Raw genomic sequence first — 16023 nt, 5'->3', positions numbered from 1 at the left:
ATTTGACATTTCTCATTTAAATTTGACATTTCTCATTTAATTTTGACATTTCTCATTTAATTTTTTTGTTGCTTATTTTTTGTAGAGATAATTCACAAATGATGGTAGAGATCCTGAGCTCTTTATTAATTTTAATAAATTCCTTTCTGATCTTAAACTCTGTTCTAATCTTGTTTTTACTAATTCTGATTTATCTTCTTTCTCTTTATTTTTTACAAGTGTCTGCCTGAAAGTGTGCGTAGGGGGGAAAGGGGGCATAAAGTCGTAAATGTGAATGTATCTCTCTAAATATGTAGAAAGGGGACTTTTAAAGTCCACTAAGGGCTCTTCTTGACTTATAGGATAATACACTCGGCTTGGTCTACTTTGAAAGATCAAATATTTATAGCTCATTATTTCTAACAAGTTCCACATATTCGAATTCTGTCTGGAAGTGTGGGAAGTGTGACAGTGTAAAACTTTCAAGATTGAAGAAATTTGGTCTTTAAGAGAGTCGGCTAGGAGTAAAATGGCCTTTTTACTTGCCGACTCGTAACCCACTTCTTTTATTATTTGGATTATTACGTGATTTAAAATTTCATCCATTGGGGGTTAAAAAAAAGACAAGAAATTTAAATAATTTTTAAATTGAGGTAAACATAATTGGAACATTTTTGTTTATTTAAAACTAGCATAAAATTCATAGACGAATAAATTGAAAAATTTTTAAATTTAGCATAAACTGAATTGGAACATTTTTGTTTATTTAAAACTAGCATAAAATTTATAGACGAAAAATTGTGATAAAACTGAACTTAGGCTTAAATTCGACTTAAAAGAAATCCCTTCAAATCACAAAAGACAGCATTCATCTACAGAAAAAAATAACTTTAAGTGAAGGTCCAAACATCTGAACGCAGAAAGGCCAAAGAATGTAGGTCAGGTAAATAACTACTCTATTTGCAATGGCTAAGTTATTCACTATGCATAAAATATCCCGCCAGTCGTCCACTAAAATGGCGCGATTTATTATAACCTAACATGTTTTTTACTGTGGCCCATGTGTATCTCACGCTTGAGCCCCATCCAAATAATTCATTGATATTATTCTTCAGCCATAATTTAGTATTAGGATCCCCAGGATAACCTGACCCCAAATTCCCCGGAAATTTGGACAGGGCGTCATCTCTCACAACCTTGGCAATTATACTTGCTCCAGATACTACTGGATATTTTACATCAGCCTTCGGCTCTACGACAATCTTATTGGGAAATTTAAGCTCCAAAAAACGCTTTAATTGGTCGCAATTTCCGATAGTATCGACGTAAATACACTCTATATTAGAATATTTATCAGTTACTAATGTTAATAATTCGACTACTGTAAACCAAGAAATATTATTCAAGTTTTCTTGGGAAAGCATCCTACTTGTAATATTACTGGGATGTAGAGCTTTATAGGCAAAATTATAGTCTTGTAATTGACTAAAAAGCCGCCGACGAGATTTATCTGTCAACTGTTTAGAATCTTTTAGTTCATTAGGAATATTGTCTATTTCAAATACCATCGCACAATAAACCATGTATCCGAGAACAGGGCCTCTGCCTGCTTCATCAATGCCGACTATGACTTTTTTGTCAGATTTTTGTAATTGAGCAAAATTGATATCTTTATCCATTGGGGTTTCAAAACATGAACACAAAAGATACATAATAAATAAGTTAGCATAGAATATAACATTATAAACATAATTAATTTAAAAATTCAAAAATACCAAAAAGAAGGCCGAATTTATTAATCAAGGAGTAAAAAAGATAGATATTGATAAATATAACAGGAAAACTATATAATATCTAGTGTAATTTATATGATTTAGGGGGCATTTTTCGATATGAACTTCTTTGCCAGTAAAAAACAAAACTTTTGATTTTACGCCCTGCTTTCAAAAGTCGAGACGCCCAGAGCGGCAAGGAACAATCAAAACTTTACATCGCAAAAAAAAAAATTTGAGAATATTTGACAATAAAACATTATTATAAATCATTTTAGATTATATGGCCATCCGATCGTATGTTTTCACATATTGCATGAGACGCCACTGCGATGCATACACATGCAGTTATGTAAGACGTATGGATTATTCCGTGCTTAAAGAATTAGAAATCATTCAGTCCAAGAATGTGTAGCCAATGAGTATGTTGAGATAAGAGTTGACACTAGGATATATTCAAGTATCAAAATAAAGTTTAACAAGCCTGATATACTAATTGTGGACAAGTTGAGGAAAAATTTGATCATGTTGAAGTTGGAATCATAAGCTTTAACAACCTTCATGCGGCAGAAACATAAATACGACTTGCTTGCAAATTATGTGACTTCTCTCTATAAATACAAGCCAAAAATTATTCCTTATTTGATGACTTACTGGGAATAGTAGCTAATTTCCACCGCTCGCATATCAAAGAGCTCCGATTAGAATCCAATACGGAAGTATATATACAGAAAAGAGTCCTTAAAATGACTTTAGAAAGCCTAACTATGTCAATCAGACATGGGCCTGATACTGAACAGGAAGGAGTATTTGAAAGTACAGTGCGTAGATTTCAGGAGGATCTCCGGGAACTTTTAGAGGAAATTGTGAGTATAGCTTGTGAAAAGTAATTAGTAAGTAAGATAATATTTATACCCAAATGTATTATTTATTATAAATCATTTTTAAAAATGTTTTTTTTTGTAATATGTGTTCAAGTAAAGCCCAAATTTGTAACAATATTTTGTGCCTTTTTTAATTTTTTCGTAATCTAAATTGCCCTCTGTTATTGTGAAAATGTTTACATCAGTTTATGTTGTACACTAAAGATAATAGATTTGGCTATTAAAATTTTCAGTATTAAAACTTATTTGTTCTTTTTAGTACTTCATTGGGTTTTTAGATGAATAGATAAGAAAAGTGCAATACCTTTGCTCTTTTAAGCATTTTAAATTGCTTAAATTAATTTTATAGATATGTTATATTAACCTTTTTAAATGAAAATATTAGTTATTTATATAGTTGTTTATTCTTACATAATATCATTCATAACATTGGTTTGGTATTTGCAATATGATTTAGTCAAGCATATATCGAGTCTTATCTTTTTTTACATTGCAAACCATAAATAAGATAGAGGTTGTTAAATATGTGAAAGATGGAAACGTGCAAAAAGTATAAAAGAATTGTTTTTTTAATTTGGGTTATCATGATATTTTGATATAAATTGATTTTGGGGTCTTTGCTTCTCGCATTTCAGTTCATATTTAAGAAAAAAGGCTAATTATCTTATTTATATATGTAAATAGATAATATAATGCAAATGCTCTTGAAATTATAACAGTCATTGGATAGCTATTATCAAAAAAAATAAGTATTAGAATATTATTTAAATTTAATTATAGCAATTATTGTTGTTGTTGGAAAGACTAGATATTTTGTTCTTAAAACCAAATATATATATAATTAGGGCCTTCTTTATGTGGTTTATACTTCTGCTTTAACAAGGATAGTTTCCGCGTTAGCGTCTCCTGCTCCATAATTTTTTCCACATCGGCTTCGTCTCCTCTCCTTCACTAGTCCAGATAAATGCTCTATAGCGTCTTCTTTAGCGTGATCATCTGGATGTACGCTTCTACCTTCTTAGGGAGTTCGAGCCTTGTGGTATAAGATTTGTGAAATCAGTCATTATACCGTCCCAAGTGATTATGAAGGATATTATTTCTGTTTTAAAACCATATATTATGCCCAGAACGTTCGCAAGGGCATCATACGGAGGAAAGATCCGAAACTCCCCCCTCAGAGGGTGTTCACTTTATTTTTTCGAACCCCAAAATTGAAGTTCAAAAAAAAGGAGGAACAAAAAGGAGACAAAAATTCTTAACAACTTTAAATATTAAAAATATAAAATAAATATATATTTGAATACATAATTTAATTTTGGCCCAGGCAGTCCATCTCATCTTTATTAATACATGATTTTTGAGCCTATAAAATTTTTCATAGTTCACTTTAAATTTTGTTTATTTGCCCCTACTCTTAAATAAATGTCAGAAGAAAAATATAAAGACGTAGAAGAAATCATGCTTAGATGCATAGAATCATGCATATTAGAGATATTTTGTCCAAAATGTCGTGAACTATGAAAAAGACAACAGATAAACAACATCTTCTAAGATGTAGTAAAAAAAGATGTAGGTTTGAAATGCCTTTAATATATAAAAAACCTTTTTTCGAACAAAATTAAGTTGGTTACAAATAAGGCAAGCAAAATTTCTATTTATAAAAAATACCCCTGCTTAAACGATAATTAAAATATTATCAATAAGTAAAAAGGCGGTATATAGAACGATAAAAAAACATTACAAAAGACCTAAAAAGCAATGAAATGATTAGTGGGCGAGACATCATAGTTGAAATAGACGAATCTAAGTTCGGTAAAAAAAATAGAGGACATAAAGTCGATGGAGTATGGGTTCTTGGGATGTTTGAAAGGACCACACATATAAAAATAGTGTTAATAGAAGTAGACAATAGAAAGGCAATTACATTAGAAAGTGTAATTCTCAAATATATTAAAGCAGGAAGAAGCATATATACAAATTGTTAGAAAGGATACGCAAACCTTTCCAAGTTTGGCATATACAGACATTTTACTGTAAACCACTCTATTGGTTTTGTATATTTGACGACAGGTGTACACACTAGCCACATCGAAGGAATGTGGGCAGCTGTAAATTTGGAATCCCAGTTAGATATAGGACCAAAAAACATATTACGCCTTGAATAAACTTATTTGTTTTTAAAAGAAATAATTCTAAAAATATGAACGAAAATATAATTAAAATGTCTTTTGACTAATAAACGAATCTAAGATTAAATTCTGTATTCAAATATATATTTATTTTATATTTTTAATATTTTAAGTTGCTAGGAATTTTTGTCTCCTTTTTGCTCCTCCTTTTTTTTGCACATCAATTTTGGGGTTCGAAAAAATAAAGTGAACACCATCTGAGGGACCAGGGTGTTTGGGCATCTTTAGCCCATCATACTTGCTTAACATATAATTTTCTACTTGCTGTAGATTTTCTTGTGATGTGGCATCTATTTCGATTATTCTGTCCAATTTACTCTTTTCTTATAACCAAAAACATATTTATTTGTTTTTTAGAATGAATAGATACTCATTTTAGTAGTTTTTAATGATTTGTAGCAAATTTCTAAAATTTTAATAATCAGGTTTTAAATTGAAATTTGGAGCATACATTGATCTAAAACAATGTGTAAGTTATTGAAGATAATTGGTAGTATTTATGTGTTACTCAAAAGTCATACAATTGTATAGTCTTATAAGGTATGATTTCATAAATTTGAATAAACAATCATTTTACTTAATTTGTTTTTAATATCTACAGGTGCCAAGGAAAATAAACAGACGAATTATTTATAGATAAAATTTTGCATTTACCATGATCTATTACAATCTGGAACTCTATTTTTTTTTGGTTTTTTTAATTTTTATATAACTTTTCTTCTTTGTTATTCAACTAAATTATTCCTCTTTGTACATTTCGTAAAATGAATGTCACTAGCCTCGAAGGTTACCCGAAACGGGTGGGTTTCCGTATTTTTTTGTATGATTTTTTTATTTTAATTTTAAGATCTTATTTCAAAATTTTTTACAACATTACAATTAGTTCTGTTGCCAATAATTATTTTTTCTTTGCACTACTTTTTATCAATTGAAAATCGTACCAACATGTTATAGGGACAAAGTCATAAAATGAACCACTATGCTATATAGCTTGAGAAAAATAAATTAGAAAATTAAAAAAATTTTTTTTTTGTAAATAATTTTTTAAGTTCTATAATGAAAGGAATCAAACATAAGAAGAGTATGATCTTCATGTGAAAATACTGCAATGACATGATTTTAATGCAATCATTGACAATCAAGTGAGGCATGGGCCATAAAAAGACTCGAAAAGCACCTTTTTGCAGATAATATACTCTTTTTTGGGGGATATTTCTGGCTCGCAAAAAAAATAGTAGTTGTAGAGAGTATGGTTCATTCCTTGAAAAAAGAAATACAAACTCTACATGGACACAATCGTCTATATGAGTTGTATCAGCAATTTTACTTTAATATCTTAAGAAGTATTGTACAAGAGGTATGCAAAGAGTGCAAGGTTTGTTCATATGAAAAGCCATTAAAAACGTAAGAAAACTACAATCGCATATTAACTAAAAGGCTCTTTGAGTGGACCACGTCAACCTGGGGGGCATGACTTTCTATGTCGACCAAAACGAAGGATATAGTCGGTTGCTAACAGCTAAAAATGTGTATACTAAGTATAATTTATTTCTGTAATAAAGTTTAAACGGCTTAAGAAGTTTTATTTTATTTGAAATAAAATTTTAATCAGTATGGTTTTCCAGTGAACTTCGCGCGATAATGATAAAAATTGAAATTCACTTTCATCCGAATTCTACAGAATGAATGAAAATTTACTAGTTCATGACAGATACAGGCATCCTCAGAATCAAGGTGCAGCCGAAGAATAAAACTCTTGCTCGATACTTGAAAAAACATCTCTACGAGAATTCAGTTCAAATAAAAAATTGGCCTTATTCATCGACATACTGTTTATAATACAGCGCCGCAGTACATTCTACACAAAAATCTCTATTTGAATTATTTTTTTGAAGAAAGGGATATAACACTTGTAAAAGCAGTGACGACGATGGGGAAATGACAATGAGGACTTAAATTTTGAGTTTATGCGTGAAAATAGATCTTTGGTCGACGAAAAATTTCTGTTAAGAAAGGACAAAAAAATGTGTTCAAAATTTGTATTGATAGCGTTTTATCGATAAAGTAAATTAAAAAAGAATTTTAACACTAATAATAAAACAAAAAGGTTAAATTTAGCTCGTTTTAATCTGAAATAGGAGAAGTAACGTCAATTATATTTTCTAATCGGCTAAAAGTTAAGTTTTATGATTCCGAAGAAATCACCCAATAAATTTGGTAAAAATAATGACAAGCTTTGATAATTAGGTCATTTTTTTTATAATTAATTTTTAAATTAAAACTTGATATTTTTATTATACATTTTAAAATTATTCTAGCGTTAATTAGATTCAACATAATTAAATATGTACGATTAATATACCAAATTAAATACAATCGTTGTAATTTACTTATAGATTATTCTATTTTTTATAGTACAATTAATTTTGCAAGAACTATCTAGATTTATACTCTGATTATGTTATTCTAGACCAACCCTTAATATTTATAAATTTATTGTGTTTTTTAATTTTAACTTTTCGACATTTGCAACTTTTCTAAAAAACCACTGAGAATTTAATAGCTCGTGTAAAAAAAATAATGAAGTAAATATATATGTATATTCTTACTTGTAAAATAAAAGTATTTGGCGTTATATTAAACATCTCAAATGATAAAAATATTTTATAATTTCAAGATAAGTATTTAAATAGATGTCATGCTTTAAAAAGTTTGATAAAAAATATATAAATTTTAAATATTTCTAGTGCACTAAGTCAGAATAAAAAATTGAAAATAACAGTAAAATAAATTTTTATGAAAAATGTATTTATTTAAATGATATAAATATTTTTTTGTTTTTTATTTAATTAAAAAATTTAGTGATATTTGTATAAGTTTATGTGATAAACATGTGGAACAGCTCATAATTGTATTTCATACCTTCTTTTGAGCATGATTTTAGAAAGAAACTTCTTTTTTTTGTAACTATTCCGGCCCAAGTAACCACCTGTGCTCGCGATCTTAAATAGCATTATTATAATTATTTTTTATATTATTCACATGAAGATCATACTAAATTGTGGGTGTATACATTAAAATCACTATTAGGTTTACTCGCTTAAATTTTTTTTAAGTTTGTATATAGTTTTTTATACTTCAATTAAGTAGTGCTAAAACTACATATTTTGGATAAATTCCAGTTGAAAAAAAAAAAAATTAAAAAATACCTTTCTTGGTTTTTAAAGTGTGAATAATAATTAAAAAAAATGTAGTACATGTAGGAATACATAAAACATTTCCGCCAAAAAGAAATATATATAATTTATTTGGGTATAATATTCGGCTTATTAATTATTTTTCACAAGATCCGCTTGCAGTCTCATCTGGCGGTTCCAGGACTTCCTTCCGAGATTCACTCATTGGGCTCTCGAAGACCCCTTCCTGATCTGTATCAAGCCCATGTCTGGCTGACATAGTTAGGCTTTCAAAAGAAATATATATATATTTATTTTTTTTTAGATTCTACTTATGAAAAAAATAAAGTCAAATATAGAAAAATATGCAAGAAGTTTTCATCTTCATTTATCATAGTAGTTTTATAGACGTTATTTGTTTTTCCTAGAATTAGCATATACAGCTGTTTTATTTTCTACAACTGAAAGAGCGTAGTTTACATTATTGTGCTCTTTATAATAAAATTTACAATAAAAAAGCACGCCTTTCACAAAAAAATTATAGAATCACTAGAATTCTGATAAATATAATTGCGCAATGGAGTACTGCGATTTTTTCTCTTCTGCCAATTGAACATTTAGAGGTTATTGTCCTATACCATTACAAAAGACTAAACCTCCCTTGAAGCTTTTCCTGTGATACTTATTTCCCCCTTTTGATTTAGCTTTCTACTCTACAAATTTGCTCTATTTTTAAATTTTTCAAAATATTTCATTTAATTTTATTTATCTAGCTTGCCAAATGTAAAACTAGTATATTTTCAACTTGCATATAAATTTCCGCTATAAATTATCAAAGCTATTTTGTCTCATATTGTGATTATTTTTAGGTGTATTGTAAAACATATTATTTTCTTAAATAGAGAGAGAAGCTGTTTGCATTTTTTCTATTTACCTCTCAATAAAAACATGTTATTCTGACTGAGCTTGTTTAAGCCACATCAAAAACATTTTCGTTGTGATAGTTATTTTTTTAATATTAATAAATTTTTATATCTTTCCTTCCAATAACATCTTTTTTGAAAAAGACATTTTTCTAAAACAAATTTTTCATTGAATTTTTGGCCATCTAAGTAGTTTCCAACCGATTTTTTCTCCAAATTTTATTTTAAGAATTAAACGTAATATTGCTTAACAAAAGTATAGTGTAAATAACAGTATACGCTTTAAAAACACAGTCATAAGATTCTTTTAGATAAAAAATATTTGTACAACTAATAGAATGAAATACTAAAAAAAAGAAATAACGCGCAAGAAAGCATACAAAAATTTTAAGAGCTATACAACAGCAGATACGGAAAATTGATATCAAATTATGAAGATATATTGTATTTTTGCTTTTTAAATTGTTTCACACGTCACGACACGGAATTCAGTTGTAAAATAGAAAAATAATTATACCAATGTCATAGGTTTGGTGAAAAACACAAATGTCTATACCTAATTGAGTTATATAAAAATATAGAATTACTATTTAATCTTCATCGAGTTTTTGAGAGTCACTACTGTTAGTGCATATAATAATATGCTAGAAATTGCCAGATGAAGGAGCTCCCAAACAAACAGATTTATAGAGCGTTACGGGTAGTCCGATAAATTACGATAGTGCAACATACTTCATTCGCTTTTTTAAATTAACCTTTATTGTGCTATTTGACGGAAGAGAATGTACATTATAAAATTTTGTATTTTTGACGTGTAAAAAAAGACAATTCCATAAATCTTATGTAATTAGAGAAGTTTATACATAAAAAATTAAAAATATCAAAAGATTTTAGAGCAAATCAGAATAAATATAGTATATACAAAACAGACATTTATTTTTTTTTTCTTTATTGGCTAGTTCTCGCAAGTTGATCCCTGATTTTTTTGTTGTCTTCTTTTATTTTAGTTTCTTCAATGTTAAGTTTTTAATAATATCATTTTTATTTGCATCTTTCATGTATTCTGTTTTATAATTATTTTTTTCCTGAAATTCTGATTCTGCTAATAGTGAAATAATATTAAATATATTATATGTTCCATAAACTTCAATATTTTCACTTTGTTTTGCAATTACTGTATTCATTATATCGATTAAATTCAAATGGGCGGTTTGATTTGGCCCTTTTCCGCTTTCAACCAAATCATTTTCCATAGTATTTCCAATTTCTTTCAAAATTCCAAAAGATTTCCCGACGACCTCTTGTTCATTTATATATCTTTCCGCTTCAAAAAATAGAAATATCTTAATTAAATTACATTTTGTCCTCATATTGTTAGATATCTTTGGTGTAATGCGATTTTTATGAAAAACTTTTTTCTTTAATAGGTCATTTAAATCATATTTGGTTATTATGTTGTCTTTGACTAAAAAATATCCAAATAATGCATCCGGCCGATCTCCTGATCTCATAAAAATATTTTCTATGAGAATCTCAATTTCTTTACTTTTCAATAATATATTGAATGCATCGATCACTTTGTAGTTTGTATTTTTTATTAGACCGTGGATTCTTTCAAGATATTCCATACTTTCAAGATAAAATTTCTGATCTGTAGGAATTTTAATATCATTTTTAATATACCATTGCAGTATACTTTGTTTATCTTTTACTAATTCAGTTGATTCGCAGTCTTTCATGCAAGGGCGTGTAACACATGAAATATCCCCCTTTTTACTTGTAAAAAAATCAGCAATTATGCTTGGATCTCTTACAAAAAAAATATCTTCATATAAATCAAAACACATCCGGTAAATGGACTCTTTTTCTTTTAAACGCCGTTTAACTATGTCTAGTATTTCTTTATTGGATATATAAAAGCAATAGTGAATATTGTTTAAAAACCTACTGAATGAAATGCCGTCATATTTTACAGCTTTTTTAGAGTAATAAGTGAGGTTCGTGTATGAACTATTTCTGTATTTTTCGCTACCAATGTTCATTTCTGACTCGTTCCTAATAATCTCAAAAAAATGCTTTTCCTTATACTTATCTTCTTCATAAATTTCTTTAAAATGAAATTGATCTTTGGTTTTTGTTTCTTTTCTTTCGTTATTTCTTTTTCTAATTTCTTCTATAACTTCTTTAAAAGTTATTGATTCACTAGAATCTATGTACTTGTTTAAATCTTCAACGTTGTACACTAGAAAAAAATTATCTATTTTTTTCTCCTTCCAAATTTTCGCCAGCTCTTTCTCATATTCATCAACAAGAATCTTTAATGCAGAACTTTTTTCATATTTAATATTTGTATACAAATAGTTTTCATGTTCGTATATGCTCCATACAAAAGATTGGCGCGAAGTCCGAGTATGAAATCCGTCGGAATTTTGGAATCTTGGTTTTATGTATGCTTGATAATATATTTTTGTAGTATCAAGTGGCCAATAATCCCCACATTTAATTTTTTCGTTCCACCAGTTCTTTATGGTTTCGTAAAACAATTTATGATTTGCTTGTGCAAAAAGAATCATTAAAAAGAAATGCATGATAAGCATAATGGGGTCAAAAAAAATTATTTATATTAAAAAAAGAGCAGAATGCCCAAAGCTTTCTTTCAGAGCGTGTTACTTTTTTTTATAATTTTAAAAAATATTGTAAAAAAGTAGCAAAAGGAGACAAAAAATTTTAAGCACTTTTGAAGTTAAAAAAACAAATGTATATTAGCAAAGAAAACAGATATTAAAGTATTGTATTGCAATTATTTAAATATATACGATCCTTTAAACTTTTCAGAATTTTTTTTTCTTGGTCTAGTAGATAAAAGGTTTTTTAATAAATACCTTAAAAAATAGATTAAAAGGGCGCTTTTTGATCTTTGATCGGAATTTTTATTAAAAAATTCCGAATCCTTAATAAAAAAATTTGAATATTGAATTTTTAATCAAATACCGAAGAAAAGCACGAAAAAATCAAGCCAGTACAGAGGCCTTTTTACAGTATTGACAATTGTTTAGAATCATTGATTGAGTTATACGTGTTGATTGAACAGAAAATATGTTTTAAATGCAGTGAAGTTGTGAAATGAGTAATATTCAATGAGAAGAGATTAGAAGCGCAGTATACAGGCATACGACCATTCGCAAAGTGCAAAATTATTAGTAAATAAAGTAAGCAAGTTGCCCTCGAATGATTACTGCGAATGTATATATCTAATTCTATGTAGAAGTAGCTATTTTTCATTAGAAGTATAATTGGAAGTATCATTATCGAAGGTGTTTATGAAAAAAAAACTTATTAAAAATTTTTTTTAGAAATGCATGTCTTTAGTCTAATTATTGGTGGACTGCTAAAATTGTCCTACTTGATGAGTAAATTAATTGTAGAAAATGTAAAATAAGATATTTAACAAGTTCAGACGATTAAATTTCTGACATAGTTTGGATATTAGGCAATATAAAAGCTGATATTCTCACCCCCCCCCCCCCCAAAAAAAAAAAAAAAAAAACTTTAAAATTAAAAGAGCGGAGAGTAAGACCGCCGAGTGTTCGACAGAGACTTATAAGTGTAAAATAGGAATAGGTTCAATTTTACATATTGATGGTCATCCAAGTTATCTAGGTGTGATTCGAAATTTTTGCCTCGTGCATAGGGCTGTAAACCTCTCTATCGAGTTTAGATCTCTAGTTGGAATCTATACCAACAATATAGAGCATTTAGTGCAAGTAAAATCTGCAATGCCAAAGAACATAATTAAGCGTATAGAAATAGATACTTGGCTTATTGAATTTATGTCACGTAAAAGTTATTGTAAAGGTGACGATTAAATGAGTTTCTTGGTTGTGATATTGATTTATTATCAAATTTATTTAACTAAATTATATTTCTACTATTTTTTCCTATTTCTTCTATTTTTTCTATTACAAGGGAGTTGTCTTGGATTCAGCAAATACCAAAGAAGCGCCAAAGGCTGGGGGTTCAAATTTTATTATACAATAACAATAATATTGTCCGATAAAACTATAGTGCGTGTATGACAGTATAGGCAAAAAACACAGTTGGGACCTACAAAGGTAAAAAATTCGTTTGTACAAACAATAGAACGAAAATTCTGATATAAAAAGAATAATAACGCGCAAGAAAGCCTAAAAAATTTTTAAAGGCTTAACATGATGGATATGGAAATTTTAAAAACAACTTGTAGATCTATTGCATTATTGAAGGTATGTTTTGCTTATGCGTCACGACATGGAAAACGGTTGTAAAATAGAACAATAAATATGCGCAATGCCAGGGGTTGGTGCAAAACACAAATTTTTAACTTGATTGAGTTATAATTATAGAATTATTATTTAGTCTCTATTATGTCTTGGGAGGCTATTTGAATTGCATATAATAACATGCTAGAGATGTCAGAGAAAGCTGCACTCATATAAACAGATTTAATACTATGCTCTTAAGATAAATCCGATAAATTGCGATCCTGCAACACAATTCATTCGTTTTTTAACCTGAAATTTATATGCTATTTGACTGCAGAGATGTAGTATAATTTAAAATATTTTTTTAAAATGTACAAACAATTTATAAAACTTGATAATCAGAAGGAAAAATAAACATTAAAAATACATAGATCTAACCGCAATAAATGTTAAATTAAATGTTTAAAAAAGACCTTTATTTTTTTTTCTTAGATAGATCCCTTTAGTTTGTCCATCATTTTCTTGTTATCTTCTTTTACTTTATTTTCGTCAAGCTTAAGGTTTTTAATAATACCATTTTTATCCACTTTTTCCTTGTATCTTGTTAAATAAAATCTATCAAGTCGAGAATTAGAATCTGCTAATAGTGAAATAATATTGTATATATTATATATTCCATAAACTTCAATATTTTCACTTTGTTTTGCGAAAACTTTATTCATAATATCAACCAGATTTAAATATTGGATCGTTTGATTTGGTCCTTTTCCGCTTTTAATCGAACCATTTTCCATAATATTTCCAATTTCTTTCAAAATTTGAAAAGTTTTCCCGACCACCTCTTGTTCATTAATATATCTTTCTGCTTCGAAAAATAGATAAATCACAATTAAACTGAATTTTCTATTCATTCTGTCAGATAACTTGAGTATAATGCTATTTTTATAATCTAAGATATTATTTATGTAGTTATTTAAATCATCTCTGCTAATTATTTTCTCGACTACTAATAAATATCCAAATAATGCATCCAAGCGAGCTCCCGATCTTAGAAGAACTTTTTCTATGAGAATCCCAATTTCTTCACTTTTCAATAATATATCAAATGCCTCAATTCTTTTAAGATTTAAACTTTCTGCTAGATCTTTGATTTTTTCCAAATATTTCATACTTTCAAAATCAAAATTCTGATCTGTGTAATTTGAGATATTATTTTTCTTATACCATTGAAGTATATCTTGTTTATCTTTTACTAAATTATTTAATTCGCAGTTTTTCGTGTATCGAGGTATACTTTTTAAACCATACGATTTATACTCTGCAAATAAATCCAAAATTTTATCAGAATCTTTAATATATAAAGTATCTTCGTATAAATCAAAACACATCTGATATATAACTTCTTTCTCATTTAGACACTCTTTTACAATGTTAATTATTTCTTTCTTAGAAAGTTCAAAACAATAGTGAGTTTCGTTTATTTTTATCCTAAATAAAATGCCGTCAAGGATTTCTGTTTTTGAACAATAATTGGGCTGCGTGTTTGTACTAGACGGGGACGCCCAATAATTAAACTTAAAATATGGTTCACATCTAATCATGTCAAAAAAATGCTTTTCCTTATACTTATCTCCTTCATAAATTTCTTTAAAATAAAATTGAACTTTGGTTTTTGTTTCTTTTCTTTCGTTATTTCTTTTTCTAATTTCTTCTATAACTTCTTTAAATGTTATTGATTCACTAGAATCTATGTACTTGTTTAAATCTTCAACGTTGTACACTAGAAAAAAATTATCTATTTTTTTCTTCTTCCAAATTTTCGCCAGCTCTTTCTCATATTCATCAACAAGAATCTTTAATGGGAGACTTTTTTCACATTTAATATTTGTTAACAAATCCTCTTCACGTTTATGATTGCGCTCTTCAAAAAATAAGCGCGAATTCCAACTATAAAATCCGTCGGAATTTTCAAATCTTGGTTTTATGTATGCTTGATAATATATTTTCGTAGTATCAAGTGGCCAATAATCCCCACCTTTAATTTTTTCGTTCCACCAGTTCTTTATAGCTTCGTATAACGGGCTAAGTTCTGCTTGTGTAAAAACAATCATTGAAAAGAAATGCATGATGAACATAATGGGGGTTAAATAAAATTTTTTTTTATATACTAAAAAGGGGCAAAATGGCAATCAGCCCTTTTTAGAGGATGTTTCTCTTTATTTTTTATCCAAAAATGAAGTTAAAAAAACGGAGGAGCAAGTGGGAAATTAAACTTTCTAAGTACTTGTGACATTAAAAATAACAAAGGAATATATTTATACTAAGAAAACAAATATTTTATCATTACATTGCAATTATTTAAAGTTTTACGACCTTTTAACCTTTCAATATTCTTTTTTTTGCTGATTTAGTATATATAAAGGGTTTCTTCATAAATCTTCTTATATACTAGACCAACTTTTAAAAAAAGGAATACCAGACAGACAAGAATAATTTAACGCATATTCTACAATCTAGCAAATTTTTTAATGAAAAAAAATGCTTATAAAATAATTAGCATTAATTAGATCAAAAAGTTTAATAGCATATTTTATTATTAAATATTATAGACATATATATATATAAATTTGAATTGATATCTTTAATGTTTGAAGATAGCTTTTATTTAGGTGCTACTGTTTGCTTCTCCTTTTTTGCGCTCCATTTTTGGTAAATTTATTGTAAATACCATCTATGGAGAGGTGTTTCGTATCCCAGCTTAATTTTATAAACTCCTTTACAAGTAATAAAATGTTAATCAGATCTTCTGCCTTTTAATTAATTTTAAACACAACAGATTTATTTACTTTTTCAACCATA

At 28.0% G+C, this 16023-nt stretch overlaps 4 protein-coding genes across 4 annotated transcripts; all 4 read right to left on the bottom strand.

Moving 5' to 3' along the window:
• Positions 1 to 72: 72 nt before the first annotated feature.
• Positions 73 to 585, bottom strand: VNE69_01271 (transcription initiation factor TFIID subunit 8 (TAF8); the record flags this gene model as incomplete). The annotated part of the gene is made up of 1 exon (XM_065472406.1): positions 73 to 585. One exon carries the CDS (start codon positions 583 to 585, stop codon positions 73 to 75), a length of 513 nt encoding a protein of 170 aa, XP_065328478.1.
• Positions 586 to 953: 368 nt separating this feature from the next.
• VNE69_01270 (ribonuclease H2 subunit A) lies at positions 954 to 1658 on the bottom strand (the record flags this gene model as incomplete). The annotated part of the gene is made up of 1 exon (XM_065472405.1): positions 954 to 1658. One exon carries the CDS (start codon positions 1656 to 1658, stop codon positions 954 to 956), a length of 705 nt encoding a protein of 234 aa, XP_065328477.1.
• Positions 1659 to 9921: 8263 nt separating this feature from the next.
• On the bottom strand, positions 9922 to 11520 carry VNE69_01269 (uncharacterized protein; the record flags this gene model as incomplete). Its single annotated transcript, XM_065472404.1, has 1 exon — positions 9922 to 11520. One exon carries the CDS (start codon positions 11518 to 11520, stop codon positions 9922 to 9924), a length of 1599 nt encoding a protein of 532 aa, XP_065328476.1.
• A 2132-nt stretch (positions 11521 to 13652) lies between these two features.
• VNE69_01268 (uncharacterized protein) lies at positions 13653 to 15299 on the bottom strand (the record flags this gene model as incomplete). The annotated part of the gene is made up of 1 exon (XM_065472403.1): positions 13653 to 15299. One exon carries the CDS (start codon positions 15297 to 15299, stop codon positions 13653 to 13655), a length of 1647 nt encoding a protein of 548 aa, XP_065328475.1.
• Positions 15300 to 16023: the final 724 nt, after the last annotated feature.

Source organism: Vairimorpha necatrix, chromosome 1, assembly GCF_036630325.1.
Source record: "Vairimorpha necatrix chromosome 1, complete sequence".
NCBI classification, from domain to species: Eukaryota; Fungi; Microsporidia; family Nosematidae; genus Vairimorpha; species Vairimorpha necatrix.
This window is presented reverse-complemented; position numbering and strand designations above follow the sequence as displayed.